Genomic DNA, 23,979 nt, shown 5'->3' on the forward strand with positions numbered 1-23,979 from the left:
ATTATGGACTTTGGCAAATGTTTTCGTTCCGTGACGCACGAAGGCAAAGTTCCAGGTTCAATCAGAAGCTTTTCGGGATGCCCTTCATCGATGCTCTTTGCGTGTCATTTCATCCAGAAAAGAAAAAAGCCCCGACAACAGACACTCCCGGCCGACGGCGAAGATGCTAAAGCGTTTCTACTTGCGCGACACACAGCAGGAGGGGAGTTTATCCTTTTCGTTTGGAGTTTTCCTTCTTTTTTTTTTTTTTTTTTTTTTACTACTTTTCGTCGATGACAGCCAAGGATTTTTATTCAACTCGATCAAATACTATGAGGAGCAGGAAAAAGAGAGAAAAAAAGTTTTGGAAACAAATTGGGATGAGAGTCAAAAACGATTTCGTTTCCTTATTTTTTTCGATTCTTTTTCCTGGGTTGTGACACTTTGTCTGAGAGGTTGAATCAAAAAAGAAAATTCTGCATTAAAAAAAAAAGACAACAATAAAAAAAAAAGGAATAAACCAACGATCCAATGAACAAAAGGAAATAGTAGAGGGTATTTCAAGTGACCAAAGTGAGAGGCAAAAAAATTATTTAAGGGACAATGAAACGACGTTTGGCCAAATATGTTGACATCGAATCAGAGTCTTGTTATTATTCATCTATTTTTAAGCGTCCTGACCTTCAATCTTCTCCTTCTTCAGATCTGTTGGAACTTCGCCTGCTTTTGCCGAGAGTAAACAAGAAGGCGTGAAGTTACAAGTTATGATTAATTTAAAAAACAAAAATTCATTAATTAAAATTTGGCATTGAAATGTGTTTGTATATTTTACCTTCAGGACTGACAGTGTCACTCGTTGAGTTTTCACGGGGACGCTTTTTGCCAGGTGAAGGACCTGCGGCGGCCGGGGCGGCTTTATTGAAGCTGCGCGATCCTGACGACAAAGGTTTGGGCATGCCCAGCACTTTGAATATCTGGCGAAAGGCAATTTGACGCAATGCTTGCTATAAAATTGGAGCAAAAAATCAAGTGTCAGAATTTTCAAGCAACACAACCCATAATAACAAGGACTATGTATTTTACCTGGGCGGACGATGTCATATCTTCACGTTCCTGTGCGGTTAAATTACTACAAACGTCCACGGCATCCTTTTCGCACGGATCTCCGATACCTGGAACAGAACGTAACGCTTCATTACAAAGAATGAAAATAAAAGAAAGATGAAAAAAATCAATTTTACCAGGTCCCCATCCGTCATTATTGCTTAATAGAATGCCGGCCGAAATAGTTTCAAATACCCGTCGCAGGGCATCGCCTGCAGATAGTGGTGTACCGGCGCTGAAAGCTGCCCTTTCCACAATCAATTCGATTGCCTACAGACGCATCAGAATTACATCTCCTGTTCAATCAAATCGTTCCTTAAAAATTATTTACCCAAAGTTCCAGATTCGACCAGACGGGCGAACGCATACAGAAATCCCTCATAACCCTGATAATTAGGACGCAATTTTGTAGTGTGTTGGCTCGAGCTTGGAACCACTTGGCCCGGCGCAAAAGTGCCAGAGCGTGCAAACAATCTTTGGTGTTCAAACGGCCATCTTTGATAGCAGCCGCATCTTTCATATCAACGTCGTTGCCTGCAAGACAATCGCCGACCCGTTAGAAAGAAAAATCCAAACAATATAGAAATAAAACAATACAAACCAATAGGTGCCGTTCCGTTGGTAGCAACGGTAGCAGCCGCAGCGGCCAGTTGCTCTTCCCTGACAACGGGCGACGTCAGCGAGACCTTGACCAAAATATCACCCGCCAGGCCATGACCCTGGACTGATTTTACCATGACAACAGCTTCATTTGGAAGCGTTTCGACGTTGAACGTGATTGATGGTGCGACAACCTAATCGTAAAGTGAATTATAAATTTTAAAGAATAAAAAACAAGTAGAATCTATCTTCTTATCTGCTGACTGATTTGTTTACTACTTACAGAGAGGTGGGCTGGAAGAGCTTGAGCAACTCTATCGAGCAACTGATAAGTAGGTGGCTGAGAGCAGAGGACGACCAACTGAACAGTTCGGTCACCTTTTAAAAGTAATCCTTTGGCAAGCAAACCCACTCGCATGACGCCTTTCAACATCCGCTGAGGCTGGGCTGGACCGTTCGTGGCTGCCGCAGCCGGAACAGGCGCTGGGGTGGGGGTCGCAGTAGGGGTGGTAGCTGATGCGACAAGAGGAATAGGGACCGACACAACAGCCTGAGATGAGGCCGTCGTAGGAGCGACTGCGGGTGCAGTGGCGTCTGGAACAGGCGATTGAGCAAGGTCACTGGATGATGGCGTCTCAGAAACTTTCGTTTTGTCTTCAGGTTGATGCGTTAGCTGATCAGAAACTAACTTTAAGGAGCGTTCAACATACGAGACGAGCGTTTGAATGGCTTCTAATTCGGCTTCCTGCAAAACGATCAAATGCGCCAGTTTTTAAGCCAATTTCTGAAAAGACAATCAGCGTGAATAAAATGAAGAAGGGAGCCCCATACCGATGGATAGATCTCTGCATGTTTGGCCATGACGTGGCGATCGTCATTGGATTCGGGTTTACGCATAGCTGGATTAGGAAGGCCCATCGGCATAGAGCCGGTAGGGAAATACTGCAATGAAAGAAATGAGAAAAAAGCAAAAACAATTATGATTTGGTTGATATAGAAACGGGGAAACAAAACGTGTACCTGAGGTGGAGGTGGTAGGCCCATTGAGATACCATGTCGAAGACCGCCTCGGGATGGGCTAGCCCAATATGCTGGAGGACGTGGCTGGTTTCCATCTTCCATTGACGAAGGTGCTTGTGGCATTTCTTCGTAATTTTCATTAGCTTCCCAGCCACCTTCATTAGGTTTCCGCCTTTCTTGCCAGCCGGGCATGGTCTTATTTTTCTGACGGAGGGCCGGCCAACCTTTGGCTTCTACCACTAAATTAGGATCTACTTTCTTTTTGTACATTAACCTGGAGGGAAAAAAACGACAGGCAAATGACATAAATTAGCAAATTGCTCAAAGATGACTGCCAGAAAAGCTGTTAACCTATGACGTCTGCCTTTCAGATGCATATCCTTGGCGTTGACGTCGTTGAAACGGCAATCACAAAGTCGGCAATTGAAGCCGGTAATTTTTCCTGTTAATGTTGTAGAGGACAATCAATCATCGTCTTCCAACCAACTGGAAATGTAACAAGCGAATCATACCATCACCGCCACGTAATTCTTCTACGTAATCTTGGCCAACGGGTTGAATCACCTTCTCCTCCTCCCACTGTGCAACCACTGCTTGTGCCGTTTCAGTAGCAACAGCAGCTGTCATGGGAGCTTCCTCTTTTTTGATTATCTGGCTAGCTTGCACTGTCGCAACGAGGGCAGCCTCACTTTCAGATCCGTTAGCTTTTGATCCAGCAAGGGTATTTAAATAGTTTCCACCTGTAACCGCAACAATAACGTTGATTGAGTAAACGTAACAATCAGTAATCATGGAATGCGCTGTTTTTACCCAAAAAATTGATTTTAGGCGTTGCAGCCACAACTTTGACAACGGCTGTTGTGGATGTAGGTACTGTAGGTGTAGGGGTTACGGTCGTTGCGGCCGATGTAGCGGTAACAGCTGGCGTCGTGGTCACAGCGCTGACTGTAGTGGCTACAGTAGTTGTAGTAGCTGGTGTAGTCGTTGTCACCGCTACGGTTCCAGCTGTGCCTCCCGTTTTTGAATGAATCAACTGAGGTTCTGCTGGAGGGATTGGTTTGCCTAGTTTCGTGTGTAATTTAACGACCTACATGAGAGGAAAAACATATTATTAGCCCAACTCGGAAAAGCTATCTGTTCACTTGTATCGGATTCAAACCTTTTGATGTTTTGTTCCACGAATGTGAGCTGCATAAGCGTCTGAAGATGTGCACGTCACGTTGCAAAGTTCACAGTGCAAGGCGGCTCCAGTCCTTGGGGTGGGAACCTAAACTGGCCGATAACGGTTAATATAGATAAACAAATGAACAAGCTAGAAATTAATAACGCACCATAGGGAGGCCAGTACGGACAGCTGCCTCTTTTTTCTTGTGTTTCTGCCCGTCTAAATGATCTTTGTATGTCTGAGGACCTTGAAGAAAAACGTAAATAACATGTCACAGTGCATACAAAATCATGTGGTATTGCTTACTTGCACAGGAGATTTTGCAGACTTCACAGTAATGGAGTTGTTGGGTCGTACTGCTGGTCCAACGCTGATTGAAACCGCCGGCGAAGAAACGACCACGGGTTTTCGATCCACCTTGCCCGGCGCCGTGACCTGATTTGTTTCCGGACATTTGGCCTCCTCCACCTCCTCCTCCCATTTGGGGTGGCTTAGGTCCAGGCTGATGATGCAAGTAGGCATGTGCTGCATTGAAGAAAGCAGCTTCATATCCTTGATAATGAGTTGGAGGTAGTCCTGGTCCATCCTGCTTACCTGGTCCTGCAACGAAGAAGGTTTACAGTGTATAATAATGTACTCAATGCACACAAACTTGTCAAACTTTATTGGCAATTACCTGGAGGTCCTGGGAAATAGTTTTTGGATGGTTCATAGTTTGGTTTGCCAGGGAAACCATAATAGCCTGCTGTTGCAATTTCTTTTATTACGTAACCCAAGTTTAGCTTAACCGCAATGAGATATTGAAGGGAAATTCAAACTGCAAGTGCCCAAATCTATCTTCACTTTACAACACAGTAAACTTCTAGTATAATTGACTTTATGATGTTTTAGGTACTCTTATTGCCTCGATTCATCAAATCTTGGACAGAAAACTCAGGACTCTGTTTACTGCATTACACGAAATTATAAGAAAACAAGTGCAAGTTTAATTTGTAGAGTTTGACGAGTTGAGCACATTTTAGATTTAAGGCTACTGAAGATGTCAGGTTCATAACTAGTCTTGCAGACCAGATTCAACGGTCTTCTTAAACTCGATAGCCAGAGAAGAGGTAACCAGAGGTATCATCTACTTTAAAAACATGGTAATGATAGGAAACCAACCAGCAAAAGCCGCCGTGTTAGGATAGGCCGTGTCGTAGGAGGTTTGGCCCGCAGCCGGGGCCGAGTGGCCACCGGCGGAATAGCCCGGGCTTGGTCCGGCCGAAGCTCCGTACGCTTGCGTCCCAGCTCTGTGTGGTATAAGAACGGCAAAATTCCAAAAGAGATACACGACTCGTCCACATTAGTTGTTTAGGGCCATCAGCGATCATAAAAAGGTTTTGATTTCATCATAACGTAGAGAACGTAGGTGAAAAATGGGTTCAAATTGAGCCGTCGTCATGATCGATGGTAGCGATAGAACACCAACATGGCGGCATGTTGCTGGCGAGGAGTATATGTACCGTAAGAAAATCACGTTTACAACATGCAAGCAACTCTTACTCGACCGATGAGGGAATCATGTGATTCCTGACAGCTTCCTTTACCTTTTACTACCCATAATTCTTTATTATCTACAAAAATTACCCTACTTACGCTTGTTGACTTCCAGCCGGGATGAAATTGTTGAAGTACGGGTTGGATGCCATTTTGCCTAGTCGTCAATCAATAAAAAAGCCGACTCGACTACCATTCTGCTTTAGTCTGCGTCAAAGCAACGGTGCAAAGTCATTTTAAACCGGATTCTACAAATGAATAAAAATTTACATATTTATTTTAATTTGTAATTATATTGTCGTTTCTCGTACATTATTATATTAAAACTTTATATATATATTCAAAAATAATAGATATATTTGCATTGAAAATTATATCTCTTTTCAATTTGGTTAAAGAAGGGAAAAACTGAAATGCCAATGAAAGATGATCATTATATCTCAGTCTTTAAGTTGTAATCGTTCTCGCGGACTTGTGCCAACATGCCCGCAATGGCCAACTTGAGTCCTTGAGCGAGCTGAAGAGCAGAGTATGGTTTATCCAGAACAGGAACATGAACAAATGCAACTCTACTTCTATCAACATGAAGGGATGAATAAAATACAAAATCACAGAGATAACGACCTGGGTCAGTTGAAATACAAGAAACTACATCACAGTTGGAGTCATTAACATTTTGACATATTTTTCTCATATCAATGGCAGATTCTAGTCGATCTGAGGATCCTATAACACAAACACCACCTTCTGGCACACAGCCCTGAATATCCAAAGAACCATATCCGCTATTGAAAGCTTGAGTCTCCAAAGTTAACTCCTGTGCCATTCCTGAGACTCCAACATGAACAACCAGCTGTAATGATTATATCATAAAACAATGATAACTATTCAAACTTAATTTCTAAATTTTATAAAAGCTTCAGTGAAGCATTACAGTTAAAATACCTTTGGTTTATACAATTCCCATAATTGCGGAATCTGGGTTTTAACGTAATCGTAGTCAACTGGTATCTCTTTCGTTACTAATTGGATTCCGAACTCTCGTTCTAGATCTAGACTGGGTAATAGTTTGACAGTTTCCATGCTAGCGTTGATTTTGTGAACGCCGAATGGCCCAAATCCCGTCACTAATACCGTTTCGCTACAAGCAGGAACTTCCTTGTTAGATCCCATTTGTATAGTAATTTTTTCAACAACAACAAAAAAAAAACGAAGAACTTTGTACTACAAACTTAGCCTTACTAGTTTCAAGGTAGCCCCCTAACAATGTGACATTAATCTCTACGCCACAGGTTGTTACGCTGTTGCCGCATGTACAAAAACAAATCAATAGGTTAAAGAAACTCATTCGACATACAAAATGTTTAAAAAAATTACACCACTGGTATAACTCTGGATGGAAATCGAAGAAATTTGTTTTATTTATCAACCGGCGCAATCATTAATTATGTACTGAAATAGATAACTCACTCTTGCGAAGGATTAGTGGCAAGCAAGTGTCGGTGTACCATTTCTTCGCGATTGATGAGGTGATTGGTTTTGGTGACGAGGTCCATAAGCGAAGCAAGGCCACTCGACCAACTGTTGAGTACGGCGTTTACGTCTTGCGTTTGTGACGTCTGGAAGTGAACAACACCATCAAGTCGGTCAACCTTGGCAGTTACAGTCTTACTGGACACCAAATTGGATAGAAATTCTTCAGTTTCCTCAACAGAAAGGTCAAGGAGTGCAGCCATCCTTTGCATAGTCACACGGGTGTAGTATTTGGCCATGATGCGGATATTATACTCCACAACACGTGTCTTGAGAGCCTTCCAGCGTTTCTCTCCTTCCTCAGTACCTATACGAAAGAAGTTGCTTATTCGTTCATCTCGATCACAAGTGTGATGCATTGAACTGACCAATAGTAAAGACGTCCGTTGCTGGGGTGGAGGCTTCTCCCGCCCGAAGTACTTGTTGGTACTGTTGGCAAAGCGTGCCCCAGTGGATTAGTTCAGCAGCGACAAACAATTGCAGAAGTTCCCTGAAGCACGACAGAAAACGAAACTGATTAGATTTAATTTTTTTTTAAATTTAAGAATTCCTGTATATACTTGTATTTGGGAATTTCATCGACAACTTTCTCCTGCAGGAATCGGTGAGTGAGATCGGATTGTTCGTTATCAAATGGACTCAGCAAAAGGTAAAGGATGGCATGTTGCATCATCATGCGTCTATCGGATTCATTCTCTTGGATCACTGTGGTGTTATACATCGCTCGATAATGTTTGCAAATGGAAAGATACGACCCCTCATGTTGGTCAACATCAATCATGAGTCTGCAAAAGATCAGTGATTAAGAAAATTTTCCTCCGTATGTTTTACGCTCAATAAGCCAAATGGAACAATGGAAAGGAATGCCTACTTGTAAAATTTCAGCTTGAGGTCGTGCGTGTCTTTCTCCTCAAAGAACTTGACACTGATCTTCTTCGAGATGATCTGCGTGCGGATAAAGTCTTTCTTGGCCAGGCAGAGTCTCATTTGCTCCAAGATGAGCTCGACCTGTTTATTGATATTACACAATGGAGACAAAGTAAAAGAATTTTCTCAAGTGAAAATTTGACAAGATTAGTCTTACCTTTTCTCGTTTTTCCATAGACCCATAGGTTTCCACCTGAAGTTCTTGGAGAATATCTGCCGCTTCAGTGACCTCACCGTCTTTCTCTTTCATTTGAGCAAGAATATGGGTCAATCGGGCACGTTCCACTTCAACATAGATCTAAAATGAAATTTTTTGGGGTAAAATATAATGAAGGCAAAAGCAGAAAAACTTTATATGCACCTTTCCAGCGGTTACAGTTCTAAGTGTATCAATAAGCTTAATCTTTATTTCCTTCGTAGGTGTTTGATCAACATATTGACAGCATTGCTGAACCATTTTTGTTACAGAAGCTTTCAGCTGGCTCCTCCTTTTGGTCAAGCTAATGATATTTTCATTGAGAAGGTCCCATTGCTTACTTTCAAAACAAATTTGAACAATTGCTTCCAAGATACGGCCTGTTGAAATTGCATCAGCTCCCTGTCAGCAAGACAAGGAAAACGTCAAAACATGGGCACAACAAAAAAAAAATAAAAAATTCAAATCACAGTTCTGGTTTGTTTTTCAAGAGCGTAGAGGATTTCAAGGGCTTCGTTGATTTTCCCCTCTGCTGCCAAGGCTTTGCAGATTGGTATTTTATCGTCGCATGTTGAACTGTAATCCACTTCCATTTTAACGATGCGGCCTCCGTCAGTTGTGTTTGATTCTGCCATGTTTTTGCCTTCGCTTCAAGTCTTCACGACTCTAAAATAATCAAACCTGGATTGAATGCCAAATGAAGTTTCTTCTATATGAAAATGCCAAATATATACCGGTATTCCTAGTTTGCTTAACAACTTTCTGCACTGTCACAGACAAGACTGAGGAGCTTCATGTGCAGACATGTATATGAGACAGCGTTGCGAAGCATTCAATTGGTTAAGAAACGACTAGGGTCAGATCCCCATCCCCGCGTCGATCGGGTTGCTTTTTTACTGAACGGGTTGTTCGTTTATGTGGCACGTTGGGTGAGTTATTACCCCCCCAAGCATTTATCGAGTTGCCAAATCGGGGTGCAGTGATCTCAAGCCATTATTTTGTTTTTGTATTCATATATTATTGAAAGCCCTAGTCCATATTCAAAAGAAAATCGGAGGCAGAGTTCAAATCAATTTATTTTGTTTTACTATTTTTTAAAAAGCAGTTAGTGTTAATAAACCTGCACCAACCAAATAGGTAGCGTGAAACCAATGTAAGCAGGGCTACATTCCCTAATAAACTAATCTCAACCCGGTGGAAAAGAGCGACAACAAACCGTGAATGAACCGTGGGGTGAACGGGTAGAGAATTTACGTGCGAATTAAGTGCAAGGTGAAACCATAAGCAATAGTGCTTGAATAGGAAATGGCGGTAGGGAAAAAGGAAAGATGGAACACATTTGTAAATCACACAAATCACAATACGAAATGAAGTAAGTGAAAGCCGATTTGGCAATACTCAACCGTACCATCTTCATTTCTTCGTAGTTCCAATGGGCGTGAATCTCGGGGCTGGGCGGCGATCCTCGATGTCCAGCGTCCTCTTCGGTGGTGGTGGGGCCCTCCTAAATACATTTTCCAAAAATAAAATCATAGTGTAAAACTCAAAACTTACAATTCAATACTTGACAATTTTGGGCAGCGAAGCTGGTGGCTCCCGCGGCGATCCTCGATGTCCAGCGTCCTCTTCGGTGGTGGTGGGACCCTCCTAGATACATAAAAAAAAACATGGTTAGACACTTAAATGTATAAAACATATACCTGAGAATCCTTGGCGACGATCCTCGATGTCCAACGTCCTCTTCGGTGGTGATGGGGCCCTCCTAAATACATTAAAAAAAATAAAATCATAGTGGAAAACTTAAAAGTTGCAATTCAATACTTGAAAATTTTGGGCAGCGAAGCTGGTGGTTCCCGCGGCGATCCTCGATGCCCAGCATCCTCTTCGGTGGCGGTAGGGCCCTCCTAGATACATAAAGGCAAAATAAACTTATAGAATAAAATTTTAAACACTCAATTCAATACTTGACAATTTTGGGCGTCGATCCTGGTAGCTCCCGCGGCGATCCTCGATGTCCAGCTTCCTCTTCGGTGGTGGTGGAGCCCTCCTAAATACATTTTCCAAAAATAAAATTATAGTGTAAAACTCAAAACTTACAATTCAATACTTGACAATTTAAGGCAGCGATCCTGGTGGCTCCCGCGGCGATCCTCGATGTCCAGCGTTCTTTCGGTGGTGGTGGGGCCCTCCTATATACATAAAAAAAACATGGTTAGACAGTGAAATATATAAAACATGCACCTGAGAATCCTTGGCGACGATCTCGTTGCTCCAGCGGCGATCCTCGGTGCCCAACGTCCTCTTCGGTTATGGTAGGGCCCTCCTAAATACATAAAAACCAAATAAAGTCATAGCATAAAACTTAAAACTTACAATTCAATACTTGACAATTTTGGGCGTCGATCCTGGTAGCTCCCGCGGCGATCCTCGATGTCCAGCATCTTCTTCGGCCCACAGAGATTGCCCTTCTGATCAAAAACGAGAACGAACAAAAACAAAAAATAGCTTTTGAATAATTGTGCAAAGACAAGTTTCAACTTAACTCTAACATTCATCAGATACACAAATTACAAACACATTTCAACACAATATTCCTGAAAAAAATGGTTATTATTATTCTTTAGTCGTAGTGGGGAGGTCTTTAGGTTTGACAGGGCAAGGAGTTGAAACATGAATTGTAGAAAAATGGTTTGTGAGCGACTACTACGGTAAATAATTGCATAAAACAGTGAAAGAAATGGTTGTGAAAGTGTTGTGCAAATGTAACAAAGAGGTAAATTACTTAAAATATCCTTACTCTTAACTTAACTCTAGACTTACTTATACTTAACTTAATCTACGTTTTCTATCTATCGAGACTTATCTTACTACTCAACAAAATACGGTTTAAGATGTGCAACTAAACAAAACCCGTGCAGAGGCAAAACCCAGTGCTAAAGCAGTGTTTTTTTAAATGCGTGTATCGTGTGGTGTGAATCACTACACCAGAACTAAAAGCGAGATAACTACACTAGTGCATGTCGTGCAGGGGTGTGAGCTACTGAGCTGCAAAATGCAAAACGAGGTTTTGTTTCTTCATTATTCAATTTTTCAAGGTTATTCATCTATTCTAGGTCATTGAACTCGATTGGTTCAAACGAGGGGGAATGGTTATATCCTCGAGCTCATGTGGAAATACAAAATTTTTTCTTCAAGCTGGTGACCTTCAGAATTAGGTCCCTCTACCCTATAATTTTATTCCTGGAAAGCCCAGGATGTGCAACGTGTCTGTGTGTATATAAGGCGATATCGAACTCCACAGTTCACAGTCATCCAAGGATCTTCCACTGCAACGGTAGAGTTTCTTCCAAACCTGCATTGGACGCCACGAGTGTAAGGTACTTCGATTTTTGCTTCGTATGCACTGTTCGTTGCAGTTAAGGTACGTACACTACTTGGTTATATAATTGTTCTAAATATTTGTGTGCTAAAACACATTCTTAACATTTTTATCATGTATTACCGAAACTATTCCTGTATTACCTTGTTCCACCAAAAGGACAAGAGTCACGGAGTCCCGTCGACCTCGTTTTTCTTGTGCTGGTGAAGGAAAGCAGACGCCAAACATTGCCAGATAGGCTTTATTAAGCGTGCAACTGACGAATGTAACGTAACAATTTTTCTTTATTGATTTGCAAATTACAATTTCTTTGTTCTATTCAACGTCCTACAGTGCACAATATTTGCTTCTTTTCTTGTGGTACCTGCCAGTTGAGGTTAGTTTTGTTTCGTGTTATCACCTTACGATTTGCTGTCAAAATAATGCATTGGTCGTGTACGTGTTATTCCTTCTGAATGTGCTATGGTTTCTTAGATGTACCATCTGCTGGACGTTCCTGCCGTGCCATGCCACGCCATGCCACGCCATGCCACGCCACAGAAGCACATCTGGCCGAAATGTAAGTTGATGGTCACTGTTAGCTGAGAGGTTAAATGTGCCAGAAGTTACCAGTGGAAATGCAGTTGGCACTGGGTTTTCGTTTGGTGAAGTGCCGCATCATCCGGATTGAATCTCTGCCCAATCATCCCCTCCAGGAAGATACCGCTTTATCTGAAAATGTAGCTGAAACGGTCTGAAATGTAAAGCCGGAATCGTTTTCACCGAGAACGTCGGGGTAAATAGAATGGAAGGGAAGCCAAGTCTGGTTTGGGCGAGAAACTATTCTTGGCATTCTCTACACGAAATAGTACGTTGGATTATTCAGATTGATCATCATCTCGTCTTTTCATTTGCAGATGGATTTAGGCAACCAAAACATCTTCAATACAATTTAGGTACTGTTTGATTGGGAAAGGCGGTGAGGATGATATGGCGTTTCTTTCAATCCTGAAACAACATCGACAGTAATCAGTTCAAGCACTGCAAGTGGGAAATCACGCAAGAGCTTATTGGAAGGACGTTTAAGGACAATGATCTTCTTTAAAGGCCATCCAATTGAAAGCCGGTTTTTCTACTATCGCATAACAAGCCCAATCTGTGGTAACAAGAAAGCGTTGATTGAAAATGGAATAGCTGCAAGGAATACCAGCAGGTTTCCTTCCGGAGATTCGATCATTTAACGATATACGGAAGACGTTAAACATTTCCAGTGAGGACGTTGCGTGTAACTGGTGGAAGAGGCGCTTATGTATAAAAAGGATGCCCGTCTCCTACACTTTCATGAATTTGGCGCACATGTCCAGTACGAGTCGAACGAGGCGGATGAAAATGGCTACATTGGTAAGATTTAATCTTGACTCGTGTGCTTTGATTCTCATTTAAACTGTTTGTTTACGTCAGTTTCTTGTTCTTGGAATCGCACACTTTGTTTCGTCTCAGTTGCCAGCAGCGGCATGGAACTACAATCCGTATCATTATTTGTATTCCGTTACTCATCCTCAAGACATTGGGCAAACTCGTCTAGGTCTGTTGTGCTTCATTAATTTAAATTGATTGTAAATTGATTTACCTGATTACTTTCAGATACTTCAGAACGTTTGGAACAAACGACGCTAGCTCTTCAGGCTATGCAGAAGGAGATGGCTGGTATGTTATTCAATATTTTCAGGTGTTAAATATTTCTATTAATCGTTGCTTCGATGTTCTATAGTTTTGTCAGACACTTCGCAACATTTGGCGAAAACAATGGTCACCGTTTGGATCTTGACGACTTCCAAATTAGACGGTATTGGAACATATATTAGTTTTCCAAAAAACGAAACGTACGTTATTTTTTTATTTACAGAAGCTGCGCGACGTTCAGCAGAAATTTCGCAGCAGTTGGCCGAAACGAATGACACCACATTGAGTTTAAAGAAAGCGTTGAACGGTAATTACATTTGAAAAGTATAACCAAAATTGATTCTAAAGCATCGATTTGTAATAGAAACAAAGAAAGATCTTGATGCAATGAAGACCAAGGTAGAAGATTTGACCACAGAATTGAAAGGTAACGTCCCAGCTTTCGTTGTATGAGCAATTTAAATTTTGAATCATTTTGTAGCGAGTTCCGGCTCGGCATCGATCGGTAAAATGCCAAATTCTTGCTCCGACTTGCAGTTGATTGGACATAAGATAAGTGGACTCTACTCTGTAATGGGCAATCAAAGTGTGGAAAATGTTTACTGCGATTTCACGAAGGAGTCAAAAGATGAAGGTAAATGGAGTTATTCTTAATCAACAACTACATTCAATTCATTTCAAATTTAGATTTCCAGAAATTCATTGGATATTCTGACGTGAAATCGGTACCTTCCTATTTTTACGTCCAGAGGAACGCTTCCTACTCTGCTGCCAACGTTCCCATTCCTTTTGAAATAGCAAGAGTTAACACCGGAGAAGCCATGAATGTAACAACAGGGATATTCACGACACCCCGGTCAGGATTGTATTATTTTTCCTTCGTCGGGTTGGCCGTTCTTCCATCGTCTCCGGACTTTGTTTATTTAGAAGTGGGTCTTTACGTGAATGGCGATAGAATGGGGACAGGTTACGCTTCAAAGCCTAGCGAGAACGACTATAAATTGAGTCAGATCGCATTGCAAATGACGTTGCATTTACAAAAGGAAGACAAAGTTTGGCTGCAAATTACAGGCCTGTCGGGTGGAGTGTCTTTACGTGATGCTAACGGTGAGCATTACACTCACTTTAGCGGATTACTTTTGCAGGAAGACTTTTGAATGTCTGTATTGTTTGAATACAAATTGTTGTTAACAAGCGAACAAGTTGTCAGTTCAAAGTCAAACAAATATGTAATGAAACCCGTGACAGCCAATGCACGTAATAAAAAATTAATGGAAGTGGACACGACGACTGGAGAAACACCGTATCCGCCCTTGTGTTTTACACGTCGTTCGTTTTCAAGGTTATCAGAGGACAATGTCTTGTTGTAATAATTTATACGATCATTTGCTGCGGCCGTTGAGGACCCTTTACGAGTTTTTATTCAGCCAGTTGCTTGTAAACATTATTAGGAAAAAATAAAAATGTCCACGCAGCGACAGCAAAGACCGGATAGGCGGAAGCAGTTAAAATAATATTTTCAATTTCCTGGCTTGAGGGTAGTCGTCAAGAAAGGTATAAAACAGTAAGCATATAAAGGGCGATCGTATCGTGTTGTTGCTGATTCTATACTTGGATTCCAACTTCAAACCGCGTGAATCAGCATGAAGATCTTGGTAAGAATATTATTAATTCCATAGCTTTTAAAAGGCAAATCATTAATTCTGTATTATATCAGGAAATTGCGTTAATCTTTACGCTGGATCTTGTCGTTTTCAGCCAGTTAACGACCGGCTGGAACTATAACCCGAGCTTTTTCTTTCCATACGCTGTTCATCATCCGTTACCTGCACAGGTAACAGGCCAACTTGAATCCCCTTCATATCAGGGGGACGCTGTGAATCGTGTTCCATGTCTCAGAGAATTCAAATGTATGCTGATCAATAGATGAGTTATATTCTTAATAACTAACACTTGATTGCATTTTGCAGACACGTCGCAGCGTTTGGATGAAACTGCGGTAGACATTCAAACTCTTAAAAAAGAATTGGAAAGTATGTTTGAAATGATAATAAATATAAAATAGAATTTCTAATTTAAATGTATTTGTTTCAAAAACGTTCAAGAGTTGTCGGCTACGTCCCAGAATTTAGCCAAAACAATGGTCACCATTTGGATTTTGTCGACAACAAATTTAGAAGGTAATATTTGAAATTCATTTAAATTTCAGATAACTAAAGAAACTTTACAACACGACAGAAAGTTTGAAGCGCACATCCGAAAGTTTAAAGCAAGTGGCAGAAACGAACAGCGTCGTTGCGAATCTCAAAACGGATTTGAGTGGTAATGTATTAAATAATTTCCCGTAATCTTCGATTTATCTTAAATTTTATTGCACACCAGAAAGCGTCAAAGATGTTGCTGCGATGAAGACGAAAATTGCTGATTTAACAACAGAATTAAAAGGTAAACGAAAAAGTTCATTTCTTGATGTTTCATTTTAAATTCATACACCTTAAATACAGCCAGCACGAGTGCCACGTCCATCGGAAGGATGCCCACTTCTTGCCAAGATTTGCAACAGACTGGGCACGTGAAAAGCGGAATCAATTTCATTTTAGGCAATAAAAGCATTGATACAGTTTATTGTGATTTCACCAAACTTCCCAACGAAGCAGGTCTTATAAATTATAGCTTAGAAACCAAAACAAATTTGCCAATGTTCTCATACGATGCAATAGACTTCCAGAAATTGATTGGATCCAGTGACGTGAAATCTGTACCGACCTACTTCTCCGTACAGAAGAACCATTCATTCTCCGCTGTTGGTGTCCCGATCCACTTTGAAATTTCAAAAGTGAACACTGGAGAAGCTATGGAAATATCATCTGGAATATTCACCATCCCGCGATCTGGAACGTATTACTTTTCGTTCATCGGTTTGGCTGAATTCCCATCGTCTCCGGATTTCGTTTACATGGAATTGGGTCTCTTTTTAAACGGTGACGTTGTGGGGACAGGTTACGCTTCAAACTCTAGGAATGCAGACTTTCAATTCAGTCAGATCGCGTTCCAAATGACGTTGAATTTGCGAAACGGTGACAGAGTTTGGCTGCAAATTACGGACGTGTCGGATGGCGTAGCTCTGCGAGATGCCAATAATCAGCACTACACCCACTTTAGCGGATTTCTTTTACAGGAAGACTTTGCTTAATTTTGCTTGAGACAATGTACTCGTGAAAAATATATCTTGATGGTTTCAAATAGCCCATTAAAATCAGGTCAATGAACGAACGAATTAACCCATCGATTTACTTGACTGCACTTGAGCATTGCAGCACATCCACCTGTGACGCGTTTTATTGCTCTCATTGCGACACTACCAACAGGGAAACTTGTATTCGAAGCGCAAAAATAAATTTAACCTTTCGTAATGGAGAGTGTTTCGTGTAATGTCTCGTAAATGTTCGTTAACGTGACACGAAAAAGGAGGTCAACCTAAATAGGACGCGGGTCGTTACGATTCGAATCAAAAACGATGCGCATTCCCTTTTTTTCTTTGGATTAAATTCTTATTTAACTCGGATAGGATTGCGCAAAAACTGTGCAAATGGTGAGCTTCTATTTATCAACATTTAATGGCGTCTTATGAAACGGCAGAAAGGAGTTACGCAAATGGGTATTTGCTAGAGGATGCGCGTAAAACTTAACGCAAGCTCGTATATTGCTCCTAAGAATAGAACGGAAACAGTTAACGACGCAAAAACAATTGCTGATTAGAGAGTACATATAAAAGGTGGGCCACCGAGTACCTGTTCATTCGTAACCAAATTTTCATCACGGATACTCGACATGAAAATCTCGGTAGGTTCTATCATATATCACAAAAAATGTTAAAGTAAACGTTATTATTGTTAAATAAAAGCTCATCGCTATCGTCCTCACTGTGGGCTGTGTCGTCTCCGGCCAGATTGGATGGAATTACTATCCAGCACCTTCATTTCCCTATTCTGTTGAATTAGCGGATGGCATCCGGAAGGAAGATACCTCATGTTTTAGAGAAATGGAAGGTACGCAGTGAAATCATGTCAACTTTAAGATTTTTCTTTAAACGTTTCAAAACCTGTTCACAGCCACATCTAAACGTCTGCGAGAAGCTACTATTGATATAGGCATCTTAAAAGGCAAATTAAATGGTAATGAATTCATTTTTAAAGTTTAATCGTTCATTATTAACGTTGTTGGACGTATTGAATAGCTTTGGAAAAGAAATCCTTACGTCTAGCTGAACAGATAGTTGATAATCAGATGTGGACAACAAAAAAATTTGATGGTAAACTTGCATTAGAATTTAAATTAAGATGATGAATATAACTAGCAATCATCTCTAGAAACTTCACAACAGTCTAAAGAAATGTCGTACCGTTTAGAAGACACGAAAGCCATGGTTCTAAATTTAATTGTTTACGTCAAAGAGATGCTCGGTATATATAATCATTTTGCTCTCAAACCTTACAACAAATATATTAATCATTTAAAAAAAAATAATAAGCAAATAAAGGGGAGGATTCCAACAGCATCGATATTGGGAGGATGCCTTCTTCCTGCACGGATCTCGCGCTGATTGGACACACCAACAGCGGATTGTATTCCGTCATGGGATCTAAAAGCATTCAAACTGTCTACTGCGATTTCACCAAACAAATGAACGACTCCGGTAACCCCTCCGCAAATATGCAAAATAATTAGAAATAAATAAAAAAAAATAAATTTTTTTTTCAATTTCAGATTTTCAGAAATTCTTGGGATACGTTGACGTCAAATCAACGCCTACCTTTTTCCACGTGCAGAAAAATACCTCGTTCTCTTACGTCGGCGTTCCCATTCCCTTCGACATTGTCATCGCCAATGTCGGCAAGGCGATGAACGCGGCCACGGGAATATTCACGGCCCCGCAATCGGGAACGTATTCCTTTTCATTCGCCGGATTGGCTCAATTTCAATCGTCTTCTGATCCCGCAGACTTAGAAATTCGCCTCTTCATAAACGACGAAAGGATGGCGTCCAGTTACGCCACAAAGGCCAGTTCTTGGCCCAGCACGTCCAAAGATCAATTCAATCAAATCGCGTTGCAATCGACGTTGAATCTCAAAGCGGCCGATGACGTTTGGTTAGAGATTTATTCGCATGGAATCGGAGTGTCTCTGCACGACGCTGCTGATTGGCATCACACTCATTTCACAGGTTTGCTAGTGGAGGAAGAGCTTGTTTAGTTTGAACCGAAATTTGCGTACACTGTTTTGAAAATAATACACACAACATTTAGGAATTGTGCTGTACTTGGATAAACACCCGGTAGAGGCCATAGGTCTCTCTCTCCTAAAGGTTGAAATTTTCAAGTGGGATGTAAAGATCATAAGGACCGCAGTGGATTGCGTAGCATTTGACGTCAACTTCCACTTTCCTTTTACGTTTAATTTCTCTTAAGAGCAAGGGTCAAAGAATACACCCCTCACTAGTCTCGGAGACATGAAGGAAATCACGTAGTCAGGACATATATACGTAGATACGTTTGACTTTGGAAAGGTATCGTTACGTGTCTCGTTCCTGGGTTATCAAGAATGCGAACAAGGATTGTTGATGAAAAACGTGTCCTTCGTTTTCAATGAAGAAATCTGTGCCGGCCAATGCTGCGCGTTTAGCCTCATTGGTTTTCAGATGCGGTTACGTGCCAACGATTTGAATAAAAACGAGAAGTAACTGCTTATTGATTTCTTCTTTATTAGAAACATGTTTAGACTCGAACCTCTAAACATGACGTATCCGGAATATTTTCTATTTATTCGACGTCTTGCGTTTCATAAAAAAAATTTCTTTATGACGTAGTTGAATGTTTTTTTTTTAAACGTACCGGAGAAATGGAGGACTCGTTGACCTTCCGGTTCCGTTCCAATGGAATTTCCTGGGGGCCATAGACAGCAGTGACTACACGAGAAAGAAAACGTACATCAAAATGAAAGTACGTATCCAATACAACAACTGTCCTTTTCTATATACAAACTAATTCCATTAACTGTGCATTTGTCTGCAGCTCGACATGTGACAATGGCCCTTTCCCAAACACAATCTATTTCAAGATGAAGCAATCAGATAATGGATCAAAAGAGTCTTTTACAAATGATATCCAAAGAAACTTAGTCCCCCTCTTCTATTTTAGTTCTTCATTTATGATATCCCAGAATGTTATTATCGTATCAATCATACAGGATCCCCTACGAAAACGATGAACGTCTTTGCCGGCCTTTTAAAACATTCCCCTACATATATACACTGCCCACAAAGTAACGTTTTCTTATATGCCCTAAAAACAAAATCGATAATCAGGTTACATCCAAAGACGGATTGTGTGTGTGCACCGTTGTCCCGCGTGAGTCTTTTACTTTTTTTTTTTTGGGGGGGGTCCTTACCCAATCGGCTGCATGATATGAACTGTGCACGCATTTCGTTGGCAATGCTGAGTATGCCCCATCAGTTATTAATGCTTTTCACTTGCTGCCTCTTTTTTTTATTTTTTTTTAAATACTACATTGGTTTGAAACTTTGGTCCACGAGCACATCCGTGAATACTGCGGATCTGTATAGTATAATGCTTTCAGCAATGCTTGTATATACATATATAAAAGAGGCGGTCTAGAAATGTCGATCAATACGAAGCACGCGGGACCGCACACACGTTGAAGATGGAGGATATGTGTACCGACCAATGAACTCCTTTTTATTAGGGTTGAACGATAATAATTTTGTTTTTTGAAATGGTTTTTTAAATGGCACAAAATGTTGATGGGAGTGACTTGTCACGTGTTCTTGTGATTGCGTAATGACGAGAGCTCGTGTATAGAATCAGAACGACAAAGTCTTCTCATTATTTACTCATTAAAGAATTTTCTTTCTTTCGGGGGAAACAATTCGCTGTTGAAGTTAAAATGGAGACGGCAGGATTATTAGATAGACAAGTTTTTTTTGCATATCGTTATAGTTTTAATTTTCGTTCCTGTTAGTTTTTCTCGGGATTCAAAACAAGGAAAAGTCTCACTGGGAAAAGAAGTGTATTCTTACTTTAAGTTAGCCTCATTTGCAGGCGCTAACAAATTGAAGTCTATACAACATTTCACGTCTTTTGCCAGCATCTCGAGATTTTGTTTATAGATTTGTATGGTACGAGTAATTGGGGCAACGAATTTATAAACCCTAAAATTTGTTCCCCAATAAATCTCTTTAAAAAGAAAAAAATCAACGGTTAAATTATTGATTTACTGCATTTGAAACATCAAAACCCTGTGTACATACACACACATGTTTGAGCTCTCAGGAAGCCTTCAGCCAGCCCTCTACTATATCACAATTAATGAATAGATATATACATGTCTTAAAATGCTGAAAATATCCAAACAGGTGAATGGAACAAAAAAAAAAAAAAAATGAGACGGCCAAGACATATAGACGTTAACAATGGTATTCTTATGTCCATTTATACATATAGAATTGCGCCGACGCACCAATCGGATGTCACTGCATCAAAGCTGGGGGAAATACTATGAGAAAGATTTTAAAAATAATAAATAAAAATTGATTCAACTCTATAAAGATAAAAAAAATATGACAACATAGACGCAAAGGGGAGGAGCTTTAGCCGCATATAAGGATTTATGATCCGCCCACATTTTCGGTCGTGTATGCGCGGATTCTCAAGAACTAGTTTACCCACCGTGTCGTGTTCCAAACGCCGAGGCGACATCACCGTGAACGCGCAGAAGAAGCCCCCCTTCGCGTATAGATCCTCGGCTACAAAACAAAACGAGTATAGACAAGCGAAAAGGAACAACATGGCCGCCGTTTCTGCTGGGCACTTGTCCCGACCGTAAGGCCGTCGCCACACCCCAGTTTTTATTTTTTTTTAAACAAGACGAAATTCTCTTTCATTTTCAGAATTATGAAAATCGTCTAAGAAAGTGTGTGTGTGTGTGTATGAGTGTGTGTGTGTGTTTGTGTGTGTGCAAGTGTAAAAGAAAAGAGGAGAACGTTTTCTACAGCAGTGCGTTGTGTATACGAAGATTGTGAGGGATAAAAGCCGACATTTTGGATGATTCGCGAAATCCAACGACGATAATCATCAAATTTAAAACGACCAACAAAATTAGGGGGAAACAAATTAGCCATGGATATCTACGATTGATGTATATTTATACGAGATCGATCGATTTTCATTGATACGTTCGTACCATAAAAAAAGAAAAGCTGCAATCGGTTTGATTTTGTATTTCTTTATCACCCCACATTCAAATTTGATGTCTGTCGAATCGAATCGCATCAGATCATGGCCGTGCTGACGTCGGTTAACATCCAGCCGATGATTCGTCCATCGAAGACGGAAGGAGAAAAAGGACGACACTCTTCGTCAGTCGATCCTTTCTCTTCTTCATTTCCAGTGAATCCGACGATACAAACGAATTGAGGTAACATTTTTATTTGCATGTAATCAACACAACTAAGTTCATCGTCGCATTTTTCTGAACAAAAAATAAGGGCACTGCGATATCATTTTTGCTTCGTTCGTTTTTCCTGTATACACAGCAGACACATCATAGATATGCTGTGTGTGTGTGCCAAGGGATTGCTAGAAAGATAGGGAGAGGGGGAGGGAGAAGAATAATCAATAGACGACGTCGTGGCCCTGCCCGGCGCAAGCTCTATAGAAGGAGCACTGTATTATTTTCAAAGTCTACCTATATGTTTGTTAGATGCTTTGGCTCGCAATTCGAAAAAGGTTTCAAATTTATTTTTAATTTTTAAAGTCAATTACATACACGAGCTGCCCTTTTGCCATGATCCAGAATGAAAGTGACGTAATAAATAGGGTAGATCGCAAATATAGTCCGTCTGGCGTTTTTCTTTGTTCGTTGATTAATTAACTGCGTGACACGTAGAATAAAAAGAGAAATTATGGCTTCTGCGAAAGTATAAGAATCAGATTGTTATATACCCCCGCATTTGTTTTGTTTGCCCAATCCAGGATTGCTGATGCTATATATAAGGTATATATATATATAACGCTCACATAGATATCGGTTGTCGAGCAACATCAGCAGTCTATCAATCTTTTTATTTTCGGATGTTGGGGGGAGGGGGCTGAACGATTTGATGAGGATATCATTCTTCGATGTCCGCTGTTAACCGAGAAGACCATTAGCGAAACTGTGTGGCTAGACACATCAACAAAATTAAGGCCATTACGTCTAATGGTCTAAACACATTTATATTTTCATAGAGATAAAGAAAAAATCCCGAGAAAAAATGATAAATTGAATTTTGAAACAATAAATTTTTTTTTGTTGAGGTTAACAAATAGAAATTTATATATGCTGTATCTCCTTTCTGTAGCTTTTGATCTCGTTCAGAGTTTTCCTCTTGACTTGAGCTTCGTGTCATCTGCTTATAGACGATGAATCGGTTGCCTACGTCTATACTTCATCCATGAACAAGAAAAAAAAACTTGTGATAGAAACTATTAGACGTCTGTATAAAAGTTGATTGTATATCTACCAGGCGAGATGACGCACGTACGTCGTTCCAAAGATAGATCAGAACAAGGTTAATTTAACATCGATGGGTTTCCATTTAAGAAGGTATGTCGATACCTGTTTTTCTCAAAATAAGAAATTCATTACAGAATTTGAGGGGATTTCTCGTTAGTTAAGTCGTAACAGAAACCCTCGAAGGCCTATTAAATGATAGAAGAATTCACATACATTTGCATGCGAAATAGATGAATGAATTACGCTATGCCATAAGATCGATGAGTTCATTTTTAATGGTACCAGCATAAGAAAAGACGATTGTAACAGTGCAGAATCATGGGTCTTACCTAATGTGTCGTAAATCCAATCGGGAAGTATAATTATAAACATATCAGATGGAAGGACTCGCCCCGAACCAACGATTTGCAGGGCATGACGAGTATACCATTTATTGATTCGTGTGCTGTTGAAATGGCATTACAATGTTATTGCTTACGTCGCTTAGCATACAATATATAGCCGTATGTGTAAAAAATAATAAACACGCTACTCCCCGCGTATCAATAACGCATGATAAAAAGGCCCTATATACGCACAATACAAAAAACGAGCTGTGTAATGATCAAAAATATATACGCACTTGTCTGTTATCAGATCTGTCTTGCTATACTTCAACTTGAGCTTTGTATTATTCAGCAACATTTTTGTGTAGAGATCTATAGAAAGATGGATTCATACTATAAGGGAAGTAATGAATTATGTATCGGTTCTTGTTAACGCAGTTTCAAATAGAGTTTTTGTTTTCATATTCGTCTGAAGTTCTTTGAGGCCCACAATGCATCAGAAAATGCTGTAACAGGGAAATCAAAGACGCTGCACAAAAGGGAAGATTGAATATCATTTATGTTAGCTCCATGTATTTTAATGGAATGAGCTCTATTTGACAAAAGGCACGTACTTCCATTTTGCTACTAATTGGGGGGCGTTTGTTATACACAGTATACGTATCCTCTTTACTCCCGAAATTAAGGTGAAGGTTCTCCATACATCAATTTGCATACAAAGTTGCAGACATCCTCCCGTCTACATAGAACAAAAATCAATTATATGCGTAGGTTTTCAGTCCGCGCTCTATGCGCAATAAAATGATTTGATTTCACGTAGGAGGTCCTCTTCTATTTTGATCTACTATTCGTTTTTTTTATGAATTGTATTTGCTTTTTTTCTGGTCTCGTCCTATTGATATGCTAGGCTATTACCAGTTCACGTACAAAAAGGGACACTCTTTGAAAGTGAAAGATATCGATACGAATCTTTTAGGCGA

The 23,979-nt window shown here is 40.4% G+C and overlaps 5 protein-coding genes across 9 annotated transcripts; 2 read left to right on the top strand and 3 right to left on the bottom strand.

Moving 5' to 3' along the window:
* Window positions 1–263: 263 nt before the first annotated feature.
* On the bottom strand, window positions 264–5,620 carry LOC130698018 (zinc finger RNA-binding protein-like). 5 transcript variants are annotated; one of them, XM_057520795.2, is made up of 18 exons: window positions 5,504–5,620; window positions 5,030–5,157; window positions 4,545–4,610; window positions 4,175–4,468; window positions 4,035–4,114; window positions 3,863–3,970; window positions 3,514–3,790; window positions 3,216–3,443; window positions 3,055–3,145; window positions 2,704–2,977; window positions 2,515–2,625; window positions 1,967–2,428; window positions 1,685–1,877; window positions 1,415–1,617; window positions 1,221–1,353; window positions 1,063–1,151; window positions 812–983; window positions 264–702 (listed from the first exon to the last, which is right to left on the bottom strand). In XM_057520795.2, the coding sequence occupies exons 1-18, from the start codon at window positions 5,554–5,556 to the stop codon at window positions 647–649; spliced, it is 3,018 nt and encodes a 1,005-aa protein (XP_057376778.1). In that variant the 5' UTR covers window positions 5,557–5,620; the 3' UTR covers window positions 264–646. The 5 variants fall into 5 exon arrangements, with proteins under 5 accessions (XP_057376778.1, XP_057376776.1, XP_057376775.1 ...); XM_057520793.2 differs by having other exon boundaries at window positions 264–699; window positions 4,545–4,613; XM_057520792.2 differs by having other exon boundaries at window positions 4,545–4,613.
* A 170-nt stretch (window positions 5,621–5,790) lies between these two features.
* Window positions 5,791–6,661, bottom strand: LOC130698014 (pyroglutamyl-peptidase 1-like). The gene is made up of 2 exons (XM_057520789.2): window positions 6,350–6,661; window positions 5,791–6,257 (listed from the first exon to the last, which is right to left on the bottom strand). Exons 1-2 carry the CDS (start codon window positions 6,575–6,577, stop codon window positions 5,838–5,840), a joined length of 648 nt encoding a protein of 215 aa, XP_057376772.1. The 5' UTR covers window positions 6,578–6,661; the 3' UTR covers window positions 5,791–5,837.
* Window positions 6,662–6,801: 140 nt separating this feature from the next.
* Window positions 6,802–8,788, bottom strand: LOC130698013 (26S proteasome non-ATPase regulatory subunit 12-like). Its single transcript, XM_057520788.2, has 7 exons — window positions 8,531–8,788; window positions 8,226–8,462; window positions 8,022–8,162; window positions 7,809–7,945; window positions 7,498–7,722; window positions 7,306–7,427; window positions 6,802–7,244 (listed from the first exon to the last, which is right to left on the bottom strand). The coding sequence occupies exons 1-7, from the start codon at window positions 8,693–8,695 to the stop codon at window positions 6,871–6,873; spliced, it is 1,401 nt and encodes a 466-aa protein (XP_057376771.1). The 5' UTR covers window positions 8,696–8,788; the 3' UTR covers window positions 6,802–6,870.
* A 3,950-nt stretch (window positions 8,789–12,738) lies between these two features.
* Window positions 12,739–16,321, top strand: LOC130697887 (uncharacterized). The gene is made up of 15 exons (XM_057520677.2): window positions 12,739–12,819; window positions 12,880–13,003; window positions 13,063–13,125; window positions 13,190–13,264; window positions 13,325–13,408; window positions 13,466–13,528; window positions 13,583–13,735; window positions 13,789–14,255; window positions 14,819–15,011; window positions 15,072–15,134; window positions 15,207–15,281; window positions 15,340–15,423; window positions 15,484–15,546; window positions 15,606–15,760; window positions 15,824–16,321. Exons 1-15 carry the CDS (start codon window positions 12,739–12,741, stop codon window positions 16,292–16,294), a joined length of 2,214 nt encoding a protein of 737 aa, XP_057376660.1. The 3' UTR covers window positions 16,295–16,321.
* Window positions 16,322–16,924: 603 nt separating this feature from the next.
* LOC130697926 (uncharacterized) lies at window positions 16,925–18,353 on the top strand. The gene is made up of 7 exons (XM_057520720.2): window positions 16,925–16,944; window positions 17,006–17,150; window positions 17,214–17,276; window positions 17,339–17,413; window positions 17,472–17,564; window positions 17,633–17,797; window positions 17,869–18,353. Exons 1-7 carry the CDS (start codon window positions 16,933–16,935, stop codon window positions 18,351–18,353), a joined length of 1,038 nt encoding a protein of 345 aa, XP_057376703.2. The 5' UTR covers window positions 16,925–16,932.
* The last annotated feature ends 5,626 nt before the right edge of the window (window positions 18,354–23,979 follow it).

The sequence above is a fragment of the Daphnia carinata genome, chromosome 9 (assembly GCF_022539665.2).
Source record: "Daphnia carinata strain CSIRO-1 chromosome 9, CSIRO_AGI_Dcar_HiC_V3, whole genome shotgun sequence".
NCBI lineage: Eukaryota > Metazoa > Arthropoda > Branchiopoda > Diplostraca > Daphniidae > Daphnia > Daphnia carinata.